Source organism: Oryzias latipes, chromosome 17 (assembly GCF_002234675.1).
Source record: "Oryzias latipes chromosome 17, ASM223467v1".
In the NCBI taxonomy this organism is placed as follows: Eukaryota; Metazoa; Chordata; class Actinopteri; order Beloniformes; family Adrianichthyidae; genus Oryzias; species Oryzias latipes.
Window position 1 is genome coordinate 16,949,932 of NC_019875.2, and position 27,755 is coordinate 16,977,686.

Sequence of the window (27,755 nt, forward strand, 5' to 3'; positions counted from 1 at the left end):
TTGCCCTCTTTTTGGTTTATATTAATTAAAAGATGGCCTTGAGCAATATCTTTTGCTATTCTGTTTGTTCATTGTGTACTTACTCTTTCATCACTTCTTGTCCCTCAGCAAAAATATCCAGCAGTTATTAACTGGTATTGATCAGTAAAAGGTTCTTCGCTGTTCTTCAGTAGTGATTGAAGTCCTGACATGATTAGGTTGAGTTATTCCAGTTTTGCTCTACTGGTTTGGCTTCCAGGAATACTCAATGGTAAGAATTCAAGGTTATTTTTTGTCTATTAAGAATCTCAGCCACTTCATGCTGCCCTAATATGTCCTGCAGGCCAACTATTCTTCAATGTCAGAGTTTGAAACAAAAAACATCTAATCTTTGTTTATGTTCGCTGTGATTTCTTTGACATTCTTTTTTTCAATTTTTTTTTCTTTTTTTGTCAGCACAGGGAACACCAGAGTTATGCAGTGCTCCCACACTGCTAAATGGTTTTTTTGTCCCCATGAAGGACTCTTACCAGCAACATGAAAAGATCGAGTACGCCTGTGAGAATGAATACAAACCTGCAGTGGAGCGGGCAGAAAGCGTGTGTAGAAATGGTCAATGGTCTCCTCAGCCACTGTGCATTGGTGAGTATTTTACACATTCAAAAAAGGTGTTTTGAATGAAAGCTTAGAGAATTTTCCGTGGAAATTCTAGGGTGCTGCATCTTAAGGAAACAGCAATAGAGCAAGAAATGACTAGCAAAAAATTGGTTGCTTTTAAATTAGAAAGAAGAATTTTTTTCCAAATATGATAGGTTGTACAAAAAAATGAGTTTCCATGGTGGCCCACCTGTGTTTGCCCACATTGGCTTAAGAGACCACCTGGTGGACAGCTCAGTTGTCCACTGGGCGGCTGGCTGACGTAGTGAGCCAGCCCACTGAGTGTCCACTTCAGCTAATGTGGGCAAACACTGGTGGGGGCACTGTGGAAACTGCGGAAAAACCCATCTGGGGCTCACACTTTCTGCCCACTTTCTAACCACCTGGGGCCCACTTGGCCTTTGCTAGGTTGGTATTTTTATGTTTATAAACATTAAAAAAACAGAAGACAAGAAAATATAAGAGTTACGCTCTTGAAGTAGATCTGGTGAGTAATGGGAAACCATTGAGCGGCAGGACAGGAGTGATTTGGTGGTTAGAGGGGATCTGACAGGTGACTCGGGGAGCTGATGTTTTGAATTAGTGGAAGTTTATAGAGTTTTTTTTTAAATGGAGAGTCGAAACTAAAAGGAAATTTCAATAGTCGAGATGGGAGGTTTCAAGGCTGTGCACAAGGCAACATTGGAGTGGGAGCTTAGGGAAGGACAAATGCTGCGGATGGAAGCAGGTGAAAGTAGGTGAAATAGGTGATGTTATCAACGTGGGCTGAATGTTGTTTTGGTGGAAGATGTGACAGAGGGTAAAAAGGTAGATGAGAAAAAACAGAGGACCCAGGACAGAGCCTGTACCCCGCCCAGCCTAACTAATGCAAAATACAAAGAGGACTCAAAGTTTTGGTATGAGTATGGGAGTAAAAATACTTAAAAATACGAGTCTACAAAGCTAAATCAGGGTCAGGCAGGAAGGAGTCAAAAATAGGCATGAGTTCATCAGAGGAGAGACAGGATGTTAATAAATATAGGCAGGGTTGGGGCAGGCAAACAGAGTCAATAGATCAGGTCCAAACATAATCCTTGGTAAGGAACGCAGATTGGCACAAACAAGTCAGTTCATTTTTATTTATAATGCCCAAATTCACAACAATAGTCGTCTACAGTACAGTACTTTAGAGCTTAAGTATGCTGTAGTTGATTGAGTGAAATGAGAGTCAGGTGTGCAGCATTCAGGTAGTGTGGTTTGAACTCTGGAGTTGGATCCTGCTGGTGAGCAGAGGGGGAGACAGAGTTCAAACTTCTGACAGAGCTCCCCTCCTGCGAGTGGCTACTGAAAGCAAGGGGCCCTCCGACGTCAAGGTTGACCCAGAGGTCGGGGCGCTGGTCTGTCCAGGTGGCATCAGTGGAAGTTGCTGATCAGGGAGGGCTCAAGGATGTCATCAGTGGCGACCCTGGAGCTCTGGACCGTACCCGTCTGAATCCACCAGGTATTGACGCCGACCTTCTTGGCGACGGGAGTCTAGGATCTCCCCAATGAGATAGGCCGCCTTTCCATCCACCATCAAGGGAGGCACACCGACGTCAGAGGGTTCCGACCCCCCCCGCCCGCCCCATCTGGAGGTCTACTGGCGGGCTTCAGCAAAGAGACGTGGGCGGTGGATGGGTGGGAGAGAAGTGATAGTCAGGAGGCAACAGGAGGTGAAGCCAGAGGTCTCGGGTGAAAGGCCAGACCCATTGACCGGGAACCAGATCGGGACCTTCCCTGTCAGCAGGTGGGCTTGAGGCCCCTAGTGTTTTCATGAGATGTATTTTAATTTATTCAGTCTTTTAACCACTATAATAAATCTCTTTTAAAATTGGAGCCACGTCTCCACTTGGTTGAGTCCCCATTTTTTATTAGTGTGTGCCTGAACATCTTATGTTGTCACACACCTACATGATGAACTGACTGGCTGGGTCCAGGCGATGGAGGATTGGCACCTGGGTAAAGCACTGCTCAGGTGTCTGTAATGCCTCCGTGGCTGCCTGGTCCATATCAGACCTTTGGGAGCGCCCTTCAGTGGAGAGGTGAGAGGGTCTGCCACCATGCTGAAGCCATGGATGAAACGTTGGAAGACATTGGCTAACCAGAGGAAACGCTGCAGCTCCTTTACTGTGTTTGGCTGGGACCACTGCAGCACCACGTAAACCCCTTGCCCTGATCCATCACCACGCCCCACTGCGCTGATCACATAACCCAGAAAAGACACTGATGTTTCATGGAACTCCCGCTTCTCTCCCTTGGCGTACAGGTTATGCTGGATCAGCCGCTGTAATACCTGCCGAACATGTGCAACATGCTCCTTCAACGTGTCAGAGTAGACCAGGATGTCGTTGATGTAAACGACAACAAAGCATTGCAGCATGTCCTGGAAGATGTCGTTAACAAATGCCTGGAACACAGAGGGGTGTTAGAGACGAAAATGACCAAACATTCTCTTTCACTCATGCAAATGAGGTTTGTGAACAATAGTTTTGTTTTGTAGATCCACAGCAGCAAATCAAAGAAGCTGCACTTGCTTCAATAAAATCCTGACTCGAACCCATCTTTCTCGGTTCGTTTCCAATCCGACTGAGCTTCAGTTCGCTCTGAAAATCTTCAGTCTGAATACAATCTGTTCCCGGAGCGCAACAACTGAACCAAAATGGCCAGCGTAGCCGGTGGTCACGTGGTCCAAAAGACAGTCAGAATCTAGCAAATGATGAACTTGTGTAAAGTAACAATAATTTTGGTATCAAAGAGCTAAAAAACTCCTTACTTGTTACAAGTAACACTGCTGAAAATGCTTCTTACATGCCTTTCTGTGTCTCGTTACACGCCACGCGCTGCTGTGACATAATCCAATTAGCTACCTTGTAGTTTCACAGCAGAATTCTCTCAAACAATGCCGTAACATCACAACAATGAGACACAGCAACTTACTGAAATTTGATTAGATGAATGCAGGCTCAATAAAACAACTTTTAACTTGATGCACATTGCTGTTCACAGTTTTCCCGACATCTATATGTCATAAACACTTAGCAGACTACCGTCATAGTAACTTCACATCATCACAGCAGTTGCTAGCATCCTCTGAGTTAAAGCACAGTAACAGCCAGCATACCTTGGCCGTACCAAAGTAACAAGTAAACAGTGTTGTTCCCAACGTTCAGAACTGATGATCAAAATAAGAGTTTTGACAAGTTAAAAGTCCCGATAAGAGTTGTAAAGCGAAGCACGTCTGTCTTTCTCTTGTTGTTTTGACCCCCCCCCCCCCCCGAATTCCTGGCTAATGACTGACGAGATGTTTAGTCACATAGTTTTATTAACAAGCTTTGGTCTGTAGCAGAATAAACTGCTTGATGCCAGACTGAATACTGACCAAACGCACAAATTAAGTGGACTCGATCCAGAAAAAATAAATTTTCCAGTCTAGATTCACCCTCTCATCCAACTGTAGGTGGTGGATGTGCACTAGTAAACAGTAGTAAAAGAAAAAGCCCCCCCCCCTGCTTGTTGTCACAAGAACAGGCAGACAGCTGGATCCAAATGCAGCAGGTTTATTAGCTCAGCTAAAAGTCCACAAAGCTAAATCATGGTCAAACAGGTAAGAGTCAATAACAGGCTATAAGTTCATCACAGAAGAGACAGGATGGTCAAAATCCAGGCAAGGGTCAGGGCAGGCGGCAGGCAGAGTCAGAGCCAGGAGACAGAACATCAGTTCCAGAAATAATGTTCGGTAAAGTCGGCAGAGCGGCACAAACAATAATACACATGGAGCTGAGCTCAGTGCAGTCCTAAAGTATGCTCTTTCATTGTGCACATTATAGTCTACAAACATAGGTTGACTGTTTTGTTATTCAAGTTTACATAAAAATGATCCAAAGACTTTCAGCCAAACAGCTTAAATCTAAGTTAGTTGGACTTAATTTTAAATTCTAAAACTGTGTGCAGAAATATTCACAACTTTGTTGCATTTGTTGAATTTATTTTATAGGTTGTCCCACAAGATATACTGGCAGTGTAAGTGCTCTAAAATTGTATTTTTATACAAAAGCATTGTTCTACTTTTAAACTGGCTGTATTAATAAGTAATTGACATAAATTTCCCAATTTTTTTATTTTGTTTGTTTGTATGTTTGTTTTGCCATCAGAGAGACTGCGATTTCATTAACAGAGCCGTGGTTCTGTCATGGTTTGGGTTTCTTTGTATTGGTTTTTGCTTCCTGTCTTGTTCTGTCATGGTTGAGTTCTGTTTCCTGTTTTATTGTGAAAGGTTTACTGTTTTGTCATGTTCTTGAGTTTTACTTCCTCTGTCCCAATCTGCCCTGATCATGTTCACCTATGTCTTGTCATTCCTGTTTGTATTTAAGTCTTTAAGTCTCTGCCTTCCTCTTGTGCTGGTCCATTAATGTCCTTAATGTCTCTCATGTAATGTCTTTAACGTCCCTGACTCCCTTCATGCCATGTTTTCATGCTATGCCACATTAAATTTAGTTTTAGTTTTTTTTACCCTGCTCTGCAGCGCCTTTTGTTAATTAAATCCCTTGCCTTGGAACCGTGTGCCTCTGTCTATGCATTTTGGGTCCTCCACGCTCACCAGCCCCCCCAACCAGACAGATTCTGATTCATGGACGGGACAAAAAAGGAATGTTTCAGTCACAGGAAATGACTGCATGACGTGTTTTATTCTCTTGTTGTACCTTCATTTTCGTTTCTTTAAATTCTGTGAGAAATAATCAGAACTTTAATAGAAATTGTCTCATCCTACAAGTTCCTGGGTGTCTATCTGGACGACAAACTGGACTGGTCCACAAACACTGAGGCGGTCTACAAGAAGGGCATGAGCAGACTTTACTTCTTGAGGAGACTCAGGTCCTTCAATGTCTGCAGCAGGATGCTCTACATGTTCTACCAGTCTGTCATGGCGAGCACCATCTCCTTTGCTGTAGTGTGCTGGCATCAAAGCAAAGGACGCCAGCAGACTAAACTCTTAAAAAAGCAGGGTCTGTTATTTGCTCCAAGCTTGTCAATCTGGAGGAGGTGGAGGGGGACAGACTGCTGGCTAAACTGGGGACCATCATGGACAATCCTTCCCATCCTCTCTTCAAATAGGTAGACAAATTGAGAAGCAGCTTTAGCGGCAGATTTATACACCCCCGCTGTGCTAAAAAAACTATACAGTAAGTCATTCCTGCCATCAGCCATTAGACTTCACAATTCATCTGGCAGACTTGGATGTACATAAGATCTTTAAGAGTTCTAGATTTTTCGACTGTATATTTTCTGCCTGTTAAGTTATATATTATTTTCCTCTTTGAGTTCTGACTAAAACTAATCTACTTTTTCACCTGCATCTGTAGATTATTTTGCCCATAAATTTTGTGAAACAAAAAAAAAAAAACAACAAATCACATACCGGTAAGCCACATATGAGACAATATTGTTAGAGACACCCTTACAACCCTCTCACAACAAGTAAACAGAAAAGGAGCATCTTAACCCCCTCATGGGTGAATATGGGCTGACCTCATCAAAAGATTGTACAAACCTGTACGGGTCTATGGAGTCCTAAGCTGGTCATAATTAAATAAATATGACCTTGTTCCAATACACAATCAACCATTAAATCTCTCATAAATATATAAAAAGATCATGATATTGTGAAAAACCTGCACACAGATTTTAAATTAGCCATTATATTATTCAATATATTTCATTTTTGCTTTAAAAACCTGTTCATTATTTTAAAACAGCATTTTAAAATATTCATTTTTAATCATGTTTAAACATGTTACTAACCTGTACGGGTCATGCCAGTGTAATAAGTAAGGGCGAAATAGGCGAGACACAGTTCTGTTGTACAGATTTTAAATTTTTTTATCCCCCTAATTCCACACAATGCACAAGTGTCCTGTTAGTGCTGTTCACTTTATTTGTGTGTGCTCTTTACAGGCTCTTTGTGGCAGCATGACTGTTAGACATGATCAGGACGTAGCACACACTCATGTTGTGGGGTCATTAAGGGGCCAGTACTTGCACATTAATAATGACCAGAATGTAGCATAAGTGTGCCATATGAAAGCATCACGCATACATCGTAATTGTGTGCTACTTACCCTTACGGATACTTCATGATACACTTACCCCACACGCGCCACTATGGTAAGTTCCATTTTCATGACGTCCCTTGAGGTGGTCAGATGAGCCTCAAAGGAACTGCAAGACTCACCTGTGCTACCCTTAAGATGCAGCCGCTTCTCTATACAACTCTCCACGGGCCCGGACAGCCCAAAACCATGCAGCACCCGTATGGGTCAAACCATCATATGGGTGCATGAGTCCAAGGTTGCTTCAAATCAGGAAAATAGAAGAGGAGTGTAATAGTGAATGCTTCAAAGCAGGTCAACAGAAGAGGCAAATTTTAATGACAAAGACAAAAATGTCAAGACAGATCTGACATGGAACAACTGAATCATGGACAAAGTAGAAGACAATCAAGTATATTATTTCAATGAAATCCTAACCAGAAAAGAGAAAAGATTTTGAAAATCTGTCAATTTAACCTTGTAGAATTGTGATTGAGTGCAGTTAAGAGAATATTTATAAACTGAACTTACTTCTTGACAAACACATGTCCAAATTACTATAAACTAGTTATTTGTTACATTTAACATTTACCTCCAATTTTTGTATACTATGACAAAATTACCTCAAAACTAAATTAAACCTTTTTTTTTTAAGTGGTCTAATCTCCATCACCTTTGAGTATTAACCTGTTGAGACCCGAGTTCTTGTTAGATATTGTTTTTTTTTGTAGTCACAGGGCCCCAGATAGTAAGAATTAACTACAGTTAAAATAAAAAAAACACACAATGTGATGTCCTCATATGTGGACGCCAGGTCTGAAGAGGTTAAATCAAACTGATTTATTCGTAAGCTAAAATGTTTATCAGTTATTGCATCTAAAGGATTGAATACCAGACATTTTTAAAAATAATTTCCATGGTTAAGATTTGGTTTTGGTCACCAATTTAGTTTATTCTGACATTTTTGACAGTTAAGAAAAGTAAAAGTAATTTTAAAGTTAATTGAACTTTCTCGCAAATGAAAAAAAAAACAGTTTTGAACAGAAAAATGTGTTAAAAAAAAAAAAAGAAAACATTGCATGATTCAGACTTAGGCAAACATCCAAAAAGTATGAGACACAAGATAGGACAGCATAAATAAACACTAAGATCACAGAAAATAGGATTGTTGGAGAACAAAAGCTTAAATAAAGAAGCTGGAATGATTGCTTGCATAGATAATAACATAATTCAAACAAATGATTTTCTTCATTCCATATAAAAGTAAATGAATAACAATTACTGAGATGGATCTACCATATGTTTAAAAGATTAGATAAGGTAAAAAAGCTAACACTTGCTAAACCCTTTAAATTACAGTCATGCAACGTTGGCTGAATTTGTTAAAAAAAAAGAGCTCTCATTCATGAAAACTATAATTGTAGTAGCTGCCAAATTAAAAAATAGTGGATTAGAAAATAGTGCAAAAACATTTAAAAAACACCATGTCAAGTAAATTAATATGACGGTTAAAAAGAAATCTGTTAATAAAAGAAAAGTAGTTTGGTCCAAAAATTAATAAAATGACTAAAGATTAAAAAAAAAATGAAGATGGCAGTTTATCGAAATATATAAACTAAAATGATTTTTTTTAAAGAACTTTCCTAATAATTTTATTTATTTGAGTGCTGAATTTATACTTTACCACCGTTATGTCACGTTTAGTTTTGGCATTCATTGTAAACTACAAAGGGAAAATTGTATTGTACAGGAAAATGTGCTTTAGAACAAAAAGTCTCATCCTGTGGCACATAGATAACTAAATCTAAAGGCAATAAAACTAAATTCATTAAAAACACTTAGAATATTGTTGTTACATTCATATAACTCATATCAAAAGTTGCAAATATGTTTTTTTTATACAATTTAAATTTCATCTGTTCATGACCATTTCTTTCTGCATAATTATAATCCAAAATAACAGAAGCATCAATCCTCTGTAGTGGGTAAAACAGAAATAGGGCAAATGTCCATGGATCAAACGCTCTTTCATTCTGCATTAGCGCAAAGTTAATAAACAATCCAAAACTGAAAAAGCTTTCAACTTAAAAAAAAAAGTCAAAGCTAAAAATAAAAAAAGGAAAATTCATTCGGTTAAAACGTCTAAACTGAGTTCAGGTGTGTCTGTTTTTGACCTAATCATAAAGTATTTGCCGAAAGTCTTTACAGCAAAAAAAGGAACTAATTGCTGTTATTTCATAATGTTGATCTCATATCTCTGCAATCCGGGAAATAACTTTGAAATCTGAAATGCAAATAACTCTGTGGACTTTGTCCAGTCTGCTGTTTGAGACAAATGACTAACAGATTTGTTAGTTTAACACAAATCATAAAAGTTAAGCAGAAAATAATGTCATATTACTTTTATATGTCATAATGGAAATAATAATAGTTATTTTTCCTCAAATAAGTACAAACCCAACCAAGGAAATGGTTGCAGGAGCAACAACTAGTGGCTCCTTTTTGGTATATATTAGGTAAAAGATTGACTTGAGCAATATCTGTTGCTATTCTGTTTGTTCATTGTGTATTTACTCTTTCTTCACTTCTTGTCCCTCAGGAAAAATATCCAGCAATCATTAACTGGTCTCGATCAGTAAAAGGTTCTTAGCTGTTCTTCAGTAGTGATTGAAGTCCTGACATGATGAGGTTGAGTTATTCCAGTTTTGCTCTACTGGTTTGGCTTCCAGGAATACTCAATGGTAAGAATTTAAAGGTTTTTTTTGTCTGGTAAGAATCTCAGCCACTTCATGCTGCCCTATGTCCTGCAGACCAACCTTTCTTCAATGTCAGAGTTTGAAACCAAACACATCTAACGTTTGTTTTTGCTCGCTGTGATTTCTTTGACGTTCTTTTTTCTTGTTATTTATTTTTGTTTTTTTGGTCTTTTTTCCAGCGCAGGGAACACCAGAGTTATGCAGTGTTCCCACACTGCTAAATGGTTATTTGGTCCCCATGAAGAACTCTTACCAGCAACATGAAAAGATCACGTATGCCTGTGAGAATGGATACAAACCTGCAGTGGAGGGCTGGTGGGCAGAAAGCGTGTGTAGAAATGGTCAATGGTCTCCTCAGCCACTGTGCATTGGTGAGTATTTTACACATTCAAAAAACGTGTTTTAGAAAGAAAGCTTAGAGAATTTTCCATGGAAATTCTTTGGTGCTTGTTTTTAAGGAAACAACAAGAGAGCAAGAAACGACTAGCAAAAAATCCAATTTGAAAGCAATTGTTTGTGTACCTTATTTGAATGTTTCTTCTGAATATAGTAAGTAGTACAAAAAAGAGGGTGATGAGAGGGTAATGGGAAGCCAGGACAGGAGTAATGTGGTGAGTAGAGGTTGCCTTAGAGCTGATGTTTTGAATCAGTTGAAGGTTATGTAGAGTTTTTTGTGAGTCGAAACAAAAGGAAATTTCAATAGTGGAGATGGGAGGTTTCAAGGCTGTTAACAAGGCAACAGTGGAGTGGGGGCTGAGGCAGGGAGGAATGCTGGGGATGGAAGTAGATAAAAGTACACGAACCGGGTGATGTCATCAACGTGGGCCGAAGGTTGTGACCGAGGGTAAAAAGGTAGATGAGAAAAAGCAGGGGACTCGGGACAGAGCCCTGGGGATTGCCTGTGGTGACAGGTTCTTCGGGGGGACAAGTGAATTGAGTGCTGTCTGAGAAATAAGATTATAACCAGCGAAGAACAGAGGGAAATCAAAGATCTGCTCACGATCAAAGATTTAAGAAAATTTGGCACGCTAAAGGCATTTTATACTGACGCGAAGACATGAAGAAGATTGATCGACAAAGGTCTACAGCCAATCAGGGACAGAATACAATGCAAAATAAAGTAAAAAGTAAGCATGTAAAATTAAATGGATGGATGGATGGATGGATGGATGGATGGATGGATGGATGGATGGATGGATGGATGGATGGATGGATGGATGGATGGATGGATGGATGGATGGATGGATGGATTTTTAAAAAAATACAATTTTACAGGTATAATATTTTTTAGGGATCATGAAAAATCTTTTTCCTGTCAGACAAAAAAAAAAGAAGAACACAGAGGGTTATGATTACCAAATGAAACTAAAACAAATTGTTGCTCATTTGCTTCTTTCTTAAAGTAATCACATGTTCAAATGTTATTGTTTGCTGCTGGGACCTCTGTGCTGCACGAGTTATGGTGATTATTAACTAAACCTTTTACATCAAAAGGTTTGAAACTTTTTTTCTCAACTTTTGAATGTTTTTCCCAACTGACATGAAATCTGAAGTCTGAGATCTTTCTAAATCTGGAAAGAATCTGTCTATTTTTATTTCTTTCTCTTCAGAGAATTCAGCCTGTACCCCGCCCATCATAACCAATGTAAAATTCAAAGAGGATTCAAAGTCTTGGTATAAGAATGGTAGTAAAAAATGGGTAACCTGCAACGAAGGGTATAGCACCAAAAACTTTCACGCCACAGCTCTTTGTGTCAATGGAAACTGGACAAATGTGCCTGTATGTGAGAGTAAGTCTTGTTGATTACACCGTTTCATAAGTCTGGAAGACATCTTGTTCTGTTGTTATTTGGGAATGTCATCACCAGAGAGCAAAGACGCATGCACAGAGCCACCTCAAATTGCCTACGCAGTCATTATTAACAAGGAACACCAGGAGGTGTTTCCTGGGGACAGTGAGGTGACATATCAGTGTAAAGATGACTATGTAACAGAAGAAGGAGCCAAAAATAAGTCCATCTTTTGCATCGCTGGAAACTGGACGGAAAACCCAACATGCAGTAAGGAAATATCCAGAGATTTGCATTGAAGTTGTATTGTAGATTGCAATCTATCAAGGCCTAAGTGTTAGAATTACGGTTACAGACACTTAAGGCTGTTTTACACAGTCACTACGGGCATTTTGTGTATTTTCCACGTATGAAATTTTTACGTTTTTTTGATACATGTGTGATAAATGTAATGCACAAGTGTTTCTTGCGTTTATCATTTGTCGATGTGCGCATATATCCATTGAGTGTTTCGGCTAACGGGTCTTTGCGTGAATTCGGTTTTAAACTGTTATAAATTGAGAATTGCGCTGTGTATTTTATGTAGCTTATACTCATTTATTATGCAAACGTCACACAATTGGGATTTTTGCGAGATGCATACGCAACTTTGTGGCTTTCCATGACCGTTCCATGTATGTTCATGTATGTCTGATGGCCTTTTCACCCATGTACCACTGATGTATAACTTTCATATCAGGCATACAGTGCACATATTACATTAAAATTACATAATTGATGCACGAATATCTAATTAATTGCATATACACAGTGCAAAAATCACGCACTGTTTATGTTCTATGATGATTTAAGTGTTCTTTGTGTGGCTTATTCGTAATTCTTCCATGGTTTTAACGTGGTTCATTTGTGACACATCTGTGAAATTTTTATGTAAAGACCACAACATTTCTCACTTTCTCCCCGTCCATTCACGTATGACCAATTTTCATCTGCAACACGCGCAAAATGTATGTAGTGGCTTTGTGACATGGCCTTAAGCAAGAAATATGGTCAGCAAAAACAGATGTGTGTGTCGCAAAAAGAAAGCCATGACAAATATTTTTTGCTGCATTTCTCATAGTATACTCTCCTGAATCTAAAGATGGAAATACTAAGCCTGCCTTTGTGCCAGGTAAAACAATTGAGTTTTTTTTTCTTACCTTGTAAAAGTTGAACAACTCTAATTCAACATTTCTTATTGTTTTTTACATGATTATTGCTTGATGAATGTCTTTTTTTTTCTTTTTGTAGTTGAAAATTGTGGAGAATTCCCCATCGTTGAAAACGGATTAGTTGAGAAATCTGAAACGTTGGCTTTGAGAGTTAGATGTCAACAATTTTATAAACTTTATGGTCCTGAGAAAGTGGTGTGTTACAACAGCAACAAGTGGTCAGCAATACCCACCTGCAAAGGTAAAAATTACGACCAGACAGTTTAGTCTTCAAACTTTTGTCAAAAAATCCTTACACATTTTTTTCATGTTTTTTTATTGTTGTTTTTACTTTTATGCAGCCAATTACTGTTCTGTGAACACTAATGCCTATTTGGACCTTATACCTGCTGGAGTCAAATTTATGACAAATGGAGAGATAGTTGAACTGGAATGCAAGGATATCTTTCTCTTTACAAACCATCGGGTTGTCTGGTGCAAAAATGGGAAAGCAACAGTATCAAGATGTAAGTATGTTGTTTAGATTCAGACAGTGATTTTTGAAAACAGAGAACAATGGATTTCTAATACAATTTCACCAAAAACCATATAGATTTTGTGTTCAGCTTTACTGCACCAAACATTCAATTTAACAAATGTAGAGAGCTGCTTTTTCTTCTTCTCTGAATTGTGTATGACGGATGAAACCCACAAAAACCTGCTGTTTAGTGGATTTGACTACACCGTCATCATTATCAAATCAAAGTCATATATTTATTTGTACAATATTGATAGAAAAATTCTAATCCTTTGCATTGTTTTTCAAATCCGAGGTCAGTAAAGATGAGACACAAATGCTATGATAAAATTCATGCTCTCCTTTGATTTGACTATATCCAGTTGTGCAAAAAAGTATTTAGTAAGCCACCAATTGGGCAAGTTCTCCCAATTAAAAAAGATGAAAGAGGCCTGTAATTTTCATCATAGGTAAACCTCAACTACGAGAGACAAAATTAGGGTGAAAAATCCAGAAAATCACATTGTCTGATTTTTAAAGAACTTATTTTTAATTGATTGTGGAAAAAATATGTTTGGTCACCTACAAACATGCAAGATTTCTGGCTCTCACATACCTGTAACTACTTCTGTAAGAGGATCCACTGTCCTCCACTCTTTACCTTTATTAATGGCCCCTTTTTGAACTGTTTTTTTTATATAAAAGAGACCTGTCCACAACCTCAAACAGTCATGATCCAAACTCCACTATGGCCAAAACCAAAGAGCTGTCTAAGGACACCAGAAACCAAATTGTTGGCTGCAATTGCTCCCAGCCTGCACCAGGCTGGGAAGAAAAGGTGCTGTTTGGTGTAAAGAAATTAACTGTGGGAGCAATTATTTGGAAATTGAAGACATACAAGGCCAATGATAATCTCCTTCCATCTGGGGCTCCCTGCAAGGCTCCCTGGGGGGTCAAAATGATCACAAGAACGGTGAGCAAAAATCCCAGACCTAGAGAATGACCTACAGAGAGCTGGGACCAAAGTAACAAAGGCTGCCATCAGTAACACAATACGCTGCCAGGGACTCAAATCCTGCAGTGCCAGACGTGTCCTCCTGCTACAGCCAGTACATGTGAAGGCCCGTCTAAAGTTTACTAGAGCATTTGGATGATCCAAGAGGATTGGGAGAGTGTCCTATGGTCAAAAGAAACCAAAACAGAATTTTTTGGTAAGAACTCTAATTGTCGTGTTTGGTGGAGAAAGAATGGTGAGTTGCCTCCAAAGAAGGCCATACCTACTGTAAAGCATGGGGGTAGAAACATCATGCTTTGGGGCTGTTTTTCAGCAAAGGTACCAGGACAACTGATCTATCTAAAGAAAAGAATTAATGGGGCCATGTATCGTCCGATTTGAGTGAAAACATCCTTCCATCGGCAAGGCCATTAAGGATGAAACGTGATGGATCTTTAAGCAGGACAACAATCCCAAACACACTGCCTGGGTAACAAAGGAGTGGCTTCGTAAGAACCATTTTAAGGTCCTGGAGTGGCCTAGCCTGTCTCCAGATCTCAACCCCATAGAAAATCTTTGTAGGGGGGTTGAAAGTCAGTGTTGCCCAGCAACAGCCCCAAAACATCACTGCTCTAGAGGAGATCTACATGGAGGAATGGGCCAAAGTTTGGGAAAACCTTGTGAAGATTTAACAAAAACGTTTGACTGCTGTCATTGCCAACAAAGGTTATATAACAGAGTATTGGGTTGAAGTTTTTTTATTGCCCAAATACTTATTTTCTTATTTTTTGTCATTTTGTCTCTAATAGTTGAGGTAATCCTATGAGGATAATTACAGGCCTCGATCATCTTTTAAATGGGAGAACTTTCTCAATTGCTGGCTGACTAATACATTTTTTGCTCCACTGTATATATATGATTCCAATAAATCCTGGAGAAACCCAAATTGATCTGTTTTATTCCTGTAAAGATGACTGATTAAGACTTTTCTTTTTTACTGTATTGATCTCTACAGGTTGTAACCGATGGCAAATAAGCACAGTGAGTATGCTATTTGTTTTTTAAGAAAAACACAATGCATCCATTCCTGGACACAACTCTGCCTTGTCTTTCAAATCAAGTTTTATCTGCTTTGATTTTTAAACTACTCTATCTCTTGAAACTTATTTATTTATTTATTTTTTACCAGGGTTGCTTAGACTGAATGGAAGAGAAGAAGCCAGCGCTTTCAGGGTTTCAGGATGGATAGAAAACACACACAAACATTGTGAAACTTAAATGTCCAACATGTTTGTAGCTTTCTGTCCTGATTTATGAACAATATTTTTGTATTGTTGATCCACAGCAGCAAATCTTAAAAGTCAAACAAATTCAAAGAAGCTGCACTTGCTTCAATAAAATCCTGATTTGAGGTTTTAATACAGAGCAAACTGAAATGGTTGTTCTTGATTTTCTATTCCTTTTACTCTGTAACTGTTCCTAATTTACAAAAAAATGGGAAATCAAAGAGCCTCAAAAGTTGTTCTGGTCCAAGCGTACCCTGGTCCGGGACCAGGAACTGCACTCTGACCCATCTTTCTCAGTTCGTTTCCAATCCGCCTGAGCTTCAATTCACTCTGAGATTCTTCAGTCTGAATACAATCTGTTCCCGGAGCGCAACAACTGAATCAAAATGACCACGTAATCCAAAATGCAGTCAGAATGTAGCAAATTGTGAACTTGTGTAAACCAATGATTGTTGTGTTATCAATGTTGCAATGTTTAATTTAACAATAATGCCATAACATCACAAAGAAGAGACACACCAACTTATTGAAATATTATTGGATGAATGCAGGCTCAATAAAACAACTTTTAACTTTATGCACATTGCCGTTCACTGTTTTCCCGACATCTATAAGTCATAAACACTTACTTAGATCTCTTCTTCTTGCCAGTAACCGCCCTGCACCATGCCTCCACTGGACCAAAGCAGCAGTAAAATGTGCTGTGTCTGACGTTGATACATGAGTTTACAATTGGTCAACAGAATATAAAGTTTGAATGAGCAATCTCCAAGAAGGACTGCAAAGCGCAGGACTTCCATAATTTCTGTCCATAGTTGCTATGCTGCTATGCTAGTTGCTATGCTTCTCTTCTCTGAGCGACTCACAGTTGGAATACAATGACTGCAAACATTGTTGGGAGACAAAACCTGTCAACCTTACTGTAAAAAAGCATTTATAAGGTGCAGCCCAGCAAGACAGATGCTAATATGTTTGGGTAGTAGTAAACCAGTGTTTGACAAGAGGTTCAACTTGCTCCAGCACTGATCTTATGAAGCATCAGCTGAAGCCGCTTTGAGCAGGGATGCAGGCAGAATTTTTTTTAGTGGTTGCCACTGGATGACCAGAGCAACACAGGGTGGCCAAGGGATATTGTCAGAAGTAAGAGCTCTGTCTCCCTCTCTGGTTACTGGCAGGAGCCACCTCCAGAGTTCTAGCCAAACGACATCTCCCAGCAAACCCCCATCCCACACTTCCAGGATGCCTCACACCTTACTCTAATTCATTCATCAACCACAGAATATGCTGCACTGAGTGACGCTCATTATGAAGCATTGTTTGAGCCACTCTGCCTTCCTTACCGAGTTTTGTATTTGGACCTGATCTTCTGTCTCCTGATCCTGTTTGCCTGCCCCCTGCCCTGACCCTCGCCTGTATTTTGACCACCTTGTCTCTCCTCGGATGAACTTATTGCCTGTTATTGACTCCTGATTTAGCTTTGTGAACTTTTACTTGAGGTACTAAACCTGCTGCATTTGGATCCAGCCATCTGCCTTAACTTGTGACAGATATCATGTCAATTATGCATAACAACAAAAGTTCAAGCAACCTGTGCGGAAAAAGTTTGTGCTAATGCTCAGAAAAGTTCCTGATCTGCAATGTTCCTAAAAAACAGACTATAAATACAATTGTGATCCAAAACAAAAAGTCTATAGTTTAGACCAAAGAACGCTAACTCAGTTGTGGGTTGTTTCTTCCTTAGCCATGGGGACAAAAAGTGCTAACAGCGCCACCTGGAAGCCGAAAGTAAATTACAGCTGTGGAGTTGTGGAACGCTATAGACCAGGGGTGTCAAACTCATTTTCACTGAGGGCCACAACAGCATAGTGGCTGTCCTCAAAGGGGCAGATATAACTTATACATGTAACTAAATGTAATGAAAAATACATGTAACTACTCCTTAATGCTAAATAACTTGTTTATTTATTTACTTATAACTTTTTGAAGTGACAATTACAGTTGCATAGAAAACATGTTTGCTTGTTACTCTAGAATAAATCCTTTTGAATTTGATTCTGTCAGGTTAGGTTATATGGAAAGTGTTTAAGTCCTAATGTATAGTTTCCCAATCCAATATTTCAAGTCCAATTTCCCCTAGATATGAAAAAAATACACACCAATTTTTATTTTTTAAGAAAATAAAAACCTTTATGATCTCGTGGGCCTCATAAAGTGACATGGAGGGCCACATTTGGCCCGCAGGCCTTGAGTTTGACACATGTGCTATAGACAATGGATGGGAGCTTAAGGGATTTTACATAAACACTCCGTGGCTGCTGTAGCCACGACTTGGCGGGCCAAAAGATAACCCTACTTTGGGCACCGCTGGTCTAAATAAACGTTAGTCATTCAAGTTGTGTCTCTGCAACTAAAAAATTACCTTTAAGTTTAGCATAAACCTGCATTTATATATCTAAATACAGATTCTAAACTGAAATTATGTGGAGATTTAATGGTGATAGTTTTATTTTGGATTTAAATTTTAATTAAGTAAAATTCCTGAGAAACAGTTTTGTATGGTATTTGAAAAAGCCTTTTAATTAAAGTTTTTTCTGGATTACTTTAAATGTGACCATTGACCAAAATATTGAAATCAATTGAACAAACATCTGTTAATAATAAATTAACATTTTCAGAGTTTTGTTTAGTACAAGATGCTTTGACAAGTTAGGACAAAAGGATTGGTCAGAAGCAAACGTGTGCCCGGGAAGAGGGGAAAATTGGGTGTGTGGGACGGCGGGGTCGGTTGGGTGTGCACTGCCGCAAGCTCGCACTCCCGCCAAACTGAAATCATGTCAAAACCACTGTATGAGAAATTTCGTACAAGAAATGCTAAACAATGAAGTCACAGCACCATTCTTGAGACCTAGATAGCAAAATGTTGGATTTTAGAAAACAATGTTTTGATGTGTTGCTTCTAAATTCAGTAATTCAATGGCATTAAGACTTTTTACGACCGCGACAACCCTGTTTGAAACCCAAAGACTAGCTAGCTAGAACTGTCCATCACCCTTGTAATTATTTTAAACACATAAAAATGAGCAGAGAACCATAACTTTAATGTTAAACTGACGATATTACTGTCGATTCCATACCGACTGTCTCCATCTTCTGAAAATCCCGCTTCTTGCAAAATGCGCTTAATTTAAAAACAATCTCCTGCCTCCACCCTCCGACTTTATTTAATAATATTCTATCATATTTGGAAAGATTTTGAGTTTTAAAAATAAATAGAATGCTGGACTGTGTTGACAGTACACAAATGTTGATAAAAATAAAATTGTAGAATTATTTTCAGGGGTGGCCACTGAGGTGGCCAGTATTTTTTTTGGCCACCACGTGGGGGCGTGTGTACCTTTGAAGTTTGGCATTTATCATGTGGGAAAGTTTATGTTTTCATATGTTATAGATTTATTCAATGATTTCTAGCTCAGGACACTTAAGCCTATCTGGCATTTCTTTATGGGTTTGTTCTATTCACATGCACATTGGACACTTTGCACATGCAGAGCTTGAACAGCAACTTCTTCAACTCAACCCCTTCAGGACATGGTGAGGTTTCGAACGAGGCCGTTACAGTTTGTAGAACAGAACAGGGACTTTTGTTTTTTTATTTTCCAAATGCACCAATAACGCATAGATTTCATCAATACCAGGGGGGGGGCAAAGACTTGAGATTTTCATAAACACCAAGTCCTAAGGAGGTTTCAAATTATCATAATAACAATTTTTTTGATTGTTTTTGTAATTAAGACTCAGAGCTGCAATAGATAATACATGTGTGAAACATATTTCCAGCAAATAAAAAGTTATATTTATAAAACAGAAAAAAGGGAATAAATAAAGAATAGTAACTTAATTTTTTTTATGTGTATAAATGCTGCATTTGTTTGGGAATTTTTTATCTTGTTTTAAGGATTACATCCTTATTTGCATGAGAAATTCTTTATCGGCATCTACAAGTATATAAAGACTTGTGCCTCTAAGTGTTCCTTAAATTGTTTATCTTTAACTAAAATAAAATCGCAAGAAACAAATGAGCATGCCTCCAACAATACTTAAACATTTTCAGAGATAGGATCTAAACTTCCTGCTTACTTGGGAAGCTGCATGGACACAGGTCTGAGTAAAACAGCTGAGCTAAAGGGAAGAAGAATATAAGTCAGAACAAGAAGTTAGAGGATGTAAACTTTGCTTTCTCATTTCATTTCTTTCTACTTATTTTCCTTCATCTTTATTCACATTTTACTTGTGTTTTTTTCTCCACATCTTTGTTGCTTTGGTGCAACTAGATATTTTTTCTTCCAGATGTCTCTTGTCTCGATGATGAAAATGTTTTAAAAAATCTAAAAAAACACACACCCAGTGGGGTCAATAATGCTGATAAAGGGGAAGATTGATGAAATGTAACATTTTTTGTTTTGTTTTTTTAACTGAAAAGTGAAGGTCAGTGAGCCAATTCAGCGATTTGGGTCAGAAAGACCATAAAAGAAAATAACTGAGTCAAAAGACAGTAAATATGTTGACATATCTGCATTTCATAAAATGTTCTTTTTAAAGTAGCTCCTCATGGAGTATCGTCGATGAGTTACATATTTACTGTTTTTGTTCAGGTACATTCAACAAAACAAAAATGTATTTCTTCAAAATTATCAGCAAGTCAGATCTTTGAAGTTTTTTTCTTGCTTTTTGAAAAAAATTAAGAACGGCAGAGAAAATTGAGTTTTCTGCAACTGTCTACAGAAAAAGTGGACTAAAAACTTTCATGCAATGCATCTCAAAGTGTTACAAATCTACATAATGTTGTAGGTATGTTATATGTTATATTATATGTTGTGAAAACTTAAAGGGTATAAGTTTCTCTTCCCTGCAGGCTAACGCGGAAACGATAAGGAAGAGCTTCTTCCCGCAGGTCATTCGGGCCCTCAACCAGATCACCTAAAACCTGTCCTTCTGGACTCCCACCCCACCCACACAAAACGTCTGAACAGAAAACTGCACTGTTAATCGCTACAAGGCACCATCGCTTTATACGTTTTGAACATTTGACACTTTTGTGACCTCAAATCGCTTAGGCTGTATTGGCATACATGTATTGAAATGTCTCTTTCATACTCAGTCACCTAACTTTTTTTTATACTTACTGTTCTTAGGCCTGTAGCCAACTCTGTCAGCAGTGTTGGGTAAATTCCTTCTAAAAAGTAATTGATTACTTTCGTTACTCTGGATTGAAATTGTAATCAAATTACTTTACTCATTACCTGAAAAAGTAATTCACTACTCAGTACTATACTCTACTTTTTTTCCTCTTATATACAAATTCTAAAGGGAAAAACAGCACAAACTACCAGTACATCCTCTTGTCTTTCATTTAGCTTTATTTTTAAAGCAATGACCTCTTTCAAAGTATGAACCTATTTGAGAGTATAATCCTTTACCCCAATAATGTCTGTCGGACAGCCGTGCAATACATTTTACTTTAAACTATGTTATAAAATACAATTTTTATTTGATTTACGTAAATAATATTTTTCTTTTGAATGTGTTGCTGAAACAGACAATAAATAGCACATCAACAGTAGTCTTACTAGTTATGTATTTCACTTTTTTTATTTTATTTTGTTTTAATATTTACTTTAAATGTATTTTAAATTACATTAATGTATGTATCTATTTATTTCAATTTTAATGTAATTTAATGTAATTTAATTTAATTTAATTTAATTTAATTTAATTTAATTTAATTTAATTTAATTTAATTTAATTTAATTTAATTTAATTTTTGCTGATTTAAGTTCCACAGTTGCCGGGCAACCGGCGGTGGGCGTGACAGTGGCGGCAGCAGAGGGAATGGTGGTGGGCGGGGCTTCACTCCTTCTCAAGTGTGTCTGTCTGAAGGAGCTCGGCGGCGGTGCTCCTCTAACCCCCTGGGAGTCCGACACCACGCAGCCGCGCTATAACCGTAGTTGCTGGACAGTTGAGGGTTTGTCGGTCCGGGGGGGTCAGCTCTGTGCGTCGGTACTCAGCGGAGAAGATGTCTAACGTAAACTGGAAACCTTTTGTTTTCGGCGGGCTGGCCTCTGTGACGGCGGAATGCGGTGAGTGATGGGCGGGGAGGCCCGCCGGCGTGGCTCCTTGCTTTCAGGTTTTTTCTTTTCTTCCTAATTTAAGGTTTGGATTTGCGCGTTCTGTGCTGCAGGTACGTTTCCAATCGACTTAACCAAGACGCGTCTCCAGGTTCAAGGCCAGGTGGGCGACAGAAGGTACCGAGAGATCCGCTACAGAGGCATGCTCCATGCCATCATGAGGATCGGAAAGGAGGAGGGGCCCCGGGCTCTTTATTCAGGGTCAGTGAGTTCGTTTGACATCCTGCATGCATTGTTTCAATGACGTCACTGCTGATCTTCATTATAAAGTTTGCACCAGCTCTAGATTCTCATATCTAGGCCATGTCACCTCATCCTTGCACAAAGCTTTAATTTGAAATGACCAAATTAAGATTTCAAGAAATGTTTTTTTCCATGGGCAGAATTGCTCCTGCCATGCTTCGCCAGGCCTCCTATGGTACCATCAAAATCGGCACATACCAGAGCTTCAAGAGGCTTCTGGTTGACCGGCCGGAGGGTGAGTGTCACCCTGCCCTCCTCATTCTGAATTCATGCTTCTGCCGCAGGCTGTAAAGTTCCGAGCATTCCTCTCTAAAAGCTCCCCTCTTATTTCAGATGAGACCCTGCTGACCAACGTGGCGTGTGGCATTCTCTCCGGAGTCATCTCCTCCTCCATCGCCAACCCCACTGATGTGCTGAAGGTTTGCCAATACGCGTGCCTCTGCTTTTTTGCACTCCGAGCGCGTCTGACAGTTTTCTGAACCTGCCGGGTGGGCTGTGGTGTTCTTCCCCCCGGTGTGTCCTCGCCTCAGGGTGAAGATGTAGACGGGTTTTTTTATAGCTCGCCTGGTGGAGAGAGAGACCCGTCTGTGGATATTTATAGGGGGTCGTACCTTCAAAGCTTAACATAGTGTCCTGTAAATGATATGGGTGCACGGCTGCCGGCGATTATCTGGGCTGCTTTTGCCAAGAATTTTTCCATTATGTTTTATGAGTTGCGGTGATCTCTGTGCACGTGATGTCCTAAGTGTTGACGGATTGACTCATACGGGTTTGGAACATCCTGTTATATGACTTTATAGTCACTAGAGGCAGGAAGTTGAGCTGTTTTTGATCAGCAGTTATGAATGACTGCAACACAAATCTAGATTCACATTAAAATGAACTTACTGTTTCGTCAGATTCGAATGCAAGCTCAGGGAAATGTCATCCAAGGCAGCATGATGGGCAACTTCATCAACATCTACCAGCAGGAGGGAACCAGAGGCCTTTGGAAAGTAGGTCAACCTTTATTTTAATGTATAATGGACTCAAACGGTGTTAATGCCCCCCCCTCTCTGCATCAGGGCGTTTCTCTGACGGCGCAGAGGGCTGCCATTGTGGTCGGCGTTGAACTTCCAGTCTATGACATCACCAAGAAACACCTGATCCTTTCGGGCTACATGGGGGACACTGTGTACACACACTTCTTGTGAGTCTCCATTTCCTATCGAGCTTAAATCCAAGTTGTAATATAAACACAAAAATAGGAGTCCCATCTGTTTTGGGGAGTAACACGAGAAGTTTAACGTGCGCTTCTGCGCTCTGCAGGTCGAGCTTCGTGTGCGGCCTAGCTGGCGCTTTGGCCTCAAATCCAGTAGACGTGGTGCGGACGCGCATGATGAATCAGCGAGGAGGAGCCCTCTACCAGGGGACGCTGGACTGCTTGCTGCAGGTCAGTCACATCTGGAGGTGCAGCATGGCAGAACGGTGGGCCAAAGGGACACAAGTCACAACAACCTGCAAGCTTTCATCTGAAAATGCACATACAATACAAAGGAAAACGTTGGAACATGGCACTACAGTGGAATCATTGAAGGCAAAGAACAGTCTAAACAACAAGAAAAATGTGCTCCAGGAAAGAAAGAATAAAGCTGCGGGAGGGATTGCATGGCCCACAGGTGATACTTGCCCTCGTCACCCCCCTTTACACACACACACCCCTCCCTTATCGTCCTTGATCAGAGCTGCATGTGACAAATTCATTTTATTGAATGAATTTTGAAAACTTTTTTCAAAATGGTGGCTTTTCTGTTGGTTTTATTCCCATAGCAACCATTTTAGTTTTTGGTCGCCTGGGGGTGACAAACAGATCGATGTAACTTTTAGAACAATTGGCAAAAGTGAAATTTTGGGATTTCCTTGACAACAGAGGTTTTTTGTTAACCCTTGCCCGCATTCCTAATATAGTCATTGTTTTGTTCAGCTTGAGCGAAAGATTAATGTAAACAATTTTCACAATATTATGGTAAAAAAAAATATTAGAGCAGCAGGGAAAGCTTCACTTTTGGGAGCTCGCCGTGCTGACGCCGTTCCGAATCTACAAACTTTAAAACCAACAGTTTTTGCCCCAAGAAACTTGATGTTCGAGGAGTTACAACAAGATAGACCAAAAACTCTAAGGCTACGTTCACACTGCAGGGCTTAATGCTCAATTCGGTTTTTTTGAAAAAATCTGATTTGTTTGCTAGACCGTTCACATTTCCAAGTAAATCCGAACTTTTGTGATCTCCAGTGTGACCGTGACACGACCCAAACGAGACCCGCATGCGCAGAAGCCAGAAGAATACAGTGAACAACAGTGAACGATGTCACTTGTTGTTTGCGGAGCAAACGTTAACAATGGATGTCAACAACAGTGTTGTCAAAAGCGGAGCTCTTTTTGTAATATTACATTTATTTTCACGAAGGAGCAGCACAATTACAATCTTCTCATTTTAAGAAGGTAATGGAGTTGGGATCGTCTGTACCCACTGTTGTGGAAAGGAAATGTGCATGTGTTGGGGCCGCGCGCCCGCGTGTGTGTGTGTGTGCAAGCGCGTGCCGCGATAGAGAATAGGGGGGGGCAGTGTGGGCGCGCATTCATGTTGTGTGTTACGGAGGACGGTAATAAAAGAAAGTTTCCCCCAGAATAAATGCTATGGACTCTTTATTAACCCGTTCTGGAGAATCTAAGGATCAGAACAGGGAGGAGGAGGAGGGTCGCCTCGGGTCCCCCGCGCTTCTAAACACGGTCGGAAAGGGGAGAAAGAAAAAAAAGTTATAGCGGTAAAGGTTCAACACCACGCTCTGCCATTTAGCTGGAATTTTTTTCAAAAACCGCCCAGTTGCGATAAGAGCCCTGGAGTTTGGCCTGAAAAGAGCGATAACCCCAAATATTAATCCAATCCGTGACCTCGCTTCCCTTCCACTGACTGGTCTCAGCAGCATCGTCCACCATGGTTGATGTTTACGTTCTCGTTCCCGCCTACTTCAACGCAAAATGATGACGTTTGTTGCGTGTCGATGACGTACGGTTCGGAATCAAGTCGCCCGGCCGGTCAGACGGCGGTCGCAATTGAAAAGAACGGCTACAATTCGGAATCAGGACGGCAAATCCACGGGGCCTGGGTCGCAATTGAAAAGATCGGATCTGTGTCATTCAGACTGTCATGAAAAGATCGGAATTGGGCCGCTTAGGGGCAAAAAATGCGGAATTGGGTCGTTTCAGCCTGCAGTGTGAACGTAGCCTAAGAGGAGTTTAAATTTGTAGACGTTTTGGTCAAATTCAAGAATGGTGGCCACTTCCCAAGGTCAAAGGTCAACAAAACTTGGGTTGTGTTTTTAGATGTAACCTGGTGGTGTCTGTGTAAACATTCCTATAAGATCACTCAAGTACGTTTTCTTTTCTTATATGGTGGGAAAGGTTTTACCACAAAATGGCCACCAAGTCATAGGTCCTGTGGCCATCCCATAATAATTTGAAATGTTTGCCTGAAGGTGCAGTAGGAAAGAATAATCGTGAGGGAAGAAAAAAATCTGCTCCTAGTAATCCATGATTTCTGCAGGACATAATAATACGAAACGCCCTTTTTAAAGAACATAAAATGTAAAAAACAATCCAGTCTTTGCTAACAATGTCATCCAATATTGCTTACATAAATGATATTATGTTAGCTATATTTAGTCAAAGAAATCCTAAAATGTTGTCAATAACTTGCCAGTAAAAAAGCAGAAAATTGCCTTTAATAGTGGTTTCTGTCTGGATCTGTTGCTTTATATTGTCAAGGATTTGTACGTTTAACAGACCTGCTGTAGTCTTTTCAAGTGCAGTTTTTGAAGCAAATGAAGTGATTTTAAGTTTGGCTGTAAACTTTTCTCTCTCTCACAGACGTGGCGCTCTGAGGGGTTCATGGCTCTCTATAAAGGCTTCTTCCCCAACTGGCTGCGTCTGGGACCGTGGAACATCATCGTATCCTTCCCACCTTTTTCATAAACCTTTTCGGAGCTGAGTGGGGTTCTCAAATGCTATTAGGGATTCAGTGTCGCATGGAATTCCAAGTCTTTATTGAATTCTCGGTAATTCTTTTATGTAACTTTTCAGGGCCCTCAAACTCCACCCACTCATAACTCCCAGGAAAGGTCAGTGTAAGGTGAGGAGGGGAGTGAAGGTCACTGTGAATTCTGCGATTTTGAAGCATCACTGCATCCTCTGGTTGACAGATATTTATCATCCAGGCCTGAAGATTTGACGAGATTCCTGACTTGTGACTTTGAGTTCTTTTTCTTTTCCTTGACTCCATCTTCAGTTCTTCCTCACTTACGAGCAGCTGAAGAAGATCGATGTGTGATTATTTATTTTCTTTAAAGCGGCACTGCACGGCGATGAGTGTGATGCTCTAGGAAGATCGGAGAGGACCAAAATCGGGAGCAGCTGGGCAACAGTGGACCCCTGATGGAAACGGAGTCTGGGTCGGCCTGATTCCTGTTTTAGGCTGATTGTGGAGAACGTGGAAGGAACCATGTCACGGGCTGTCGTCGTTCTAGCTGGGCTTTCTATAAGCTTCTTTCCTAAGCATCTGCATCTCAATCATCCACATGTCAACTTAACTGTGACGGTGGATGAACGTAAAATGTAAAGTTTTCGATTGGAACCTGCTTTCAGGCTCCGGGGCTTTTATAAACCTACATTTCTCTCTAAACTGAGTGCCTTAGACTGGGATACATCTGTTTTTGTGAATGTATGGAAGACTGTAGACTGTTACAATGATCATTCCCCTCCCAAAAAGTTTATTAACTTGAAAAAGGAGTCAGAAGGGGACATTTTTAAATTGAAAAATCAATAATAATGCATTTTTTCCTTCTATTTATAGTGAAAAAGCCGTTGTTCCATAGATGGCTGAGACAGCAGGGTTGTTGCAAAGACTGGACGAACAGGTGCATGTTGGTCACAGAAGGGCAATTAAAAACAAAATACAGATTATATTCTGATCAGTGCTTTGCTGCCAAGTCCAAGTTTGCCGTCATGCACTGTGCTTTTGTGAATCTTTTGTTAGGAGTAAAAATGTAAATGTGAGCTTCAGATGCTGCCAAAGTTAAGCCAGAATTTATTTTTGTTATAATGATTTTTTTTTTCAATCTAGCTTGAAGTCTGGCTTTTCAAAATAAAATAAAAGGTACTAAAAGAAGTATATCTGTGTTTTTGCTGTTCACGCACCACAGGGTGGCGCTGTGGAGCCGCACGCACTTCCCTCACATCTCGACCCATTTTGAAACACCAGTGGTGTCTGAAAAGTAGTTTGAAATTCCCGTTGCTCAACTTTGAGGTCACAAATGTGGCACAGTTTTTTTTTTCTCCTTCAAACGCGTTTGCACAACATTCCGCAAACATGAATTTTTCAGGGGGGGGATCTGAGATGCTTTATTTCTGTGGGTAAATTCCCAGTTTTCCCTCATCAGAGATGTTTGAGGAAGCATCGTGAACTCAGGGGAGTGGAGCGGCAAGCGTTGCGGTGAACTCTGAATCCGTTCGGGTCTGTTCCCTTTGTTTTATTTAGGGAGAGCCACCATGAGACTTGTGTGGCAACTGTTATATCTGCTTCATCTAAACCAGTTCTCCCCCCGCTGGAGGGACTTGTGTGGGTGACGACTAACCCCCAAACAATCCCACAAAGTCACAAAGGAGTTGGTCCTAACCCTCATGCTTTCACAGACTTTGCATTAGTGTTAAATGAAAACAGAAGAAAACTCCCCGTCCATTAGGCGGGTTAGGGGGGAAAAAAGGAACATCTGTGCCAGGATTTGGTATTTCAGCCGCTGCCTGGCAGAGTCCTTTCCAAGCTGGACCGGTTTATCCGCAGGGGATTCCAGCAGACATGCTCCATTATCGCTTTTATTTGTTGCCTGGCCCGAGGGCACACGGGAGCTGGCTCTGGTGTTACACGGATCAGAGGAAGCTTTTGTGTCAGAGGGATAAGACACTGTTCTGCTCCAAACAGCCTGCTCCCCATTTTTGGAGCTCTTTCTCTGATGAGAATC

General features: G+C 40.0%; 2 protein-coding genes and 1 long non-coding RNA gene across 3 annotated transcripts; all 3 read left to right on the top strand.

The window, feature by feature from the left end:
- On the top strand, window positions 1–4,907 carry LOC111949135. The gene is made up of 3 exons (XR_002875191.1): window positions 1–250; window positions 436–621; window positions 2,023–4,907. It is a non-coding gene; the product is annotated as an uncharacterized LOC111949135 (long non-coding RNA).
- Window positions 4,908–9,346: 4,439 nt separating this feature from the next.
- On the top strand, window positions 9,347–15,850 carry LOC101157887 (complement factor H). The gene is made up of 9 exons (XM_004079004.3): window positions 9,347–9,481; window positions 9,676–9,867; window positions 11,107–11,286; window positions 11,365–11,556; window positions 12,407–12,457; window positions 12,577–12,738; window positions 12,839–13,003; window positions 15,003–15,028; window positions 15,177–15,850. The coding sequence occupies exons 1-9, from the start codon at window positions 9,421–9,423 to the stop codon at window positions 15,189–15,191; spliced, it is 1,044 nt and encodes a 347-aa protein (XP_004079052.1). The 5' UTR covers window positions 9,347–9,420; the 3' UTR covers window positions 15,192–15,850.
- Window positions 15,851–21,187: 5,337 nt separating this feature from the next.
- LOC101158137 (kidney mitochondrial carrier protein 1) lies at window positions 21,188–26,341 on the top strand. The gene is made up of 9 exons (XM_004079005.4): window positions 21,188–21,410; window positions 21,512–21,659; window positions 21,842–21,936; window positions 22,035–22,120; window positions 22,601–22,696; window positions 22,766–22,890; window positions 23,010–23,133; window positions 25,609–25,689; window positions 26,027–26,341. Exons 1-9 carry the CDS (start codon window positions 21,347–21,349, stop codon window positions 26,066–26,068), a joined length of 861 nt encoding a protein of 286 aa, XP_004079053.1. The 5' UTR covers window positions 21,188–21,346; the 3' UTR covers window positions 26,069–26,341.
- The last annotated feature ends 1,414 nt before the right edge of the window (window positions 26,342–27,755 follow it).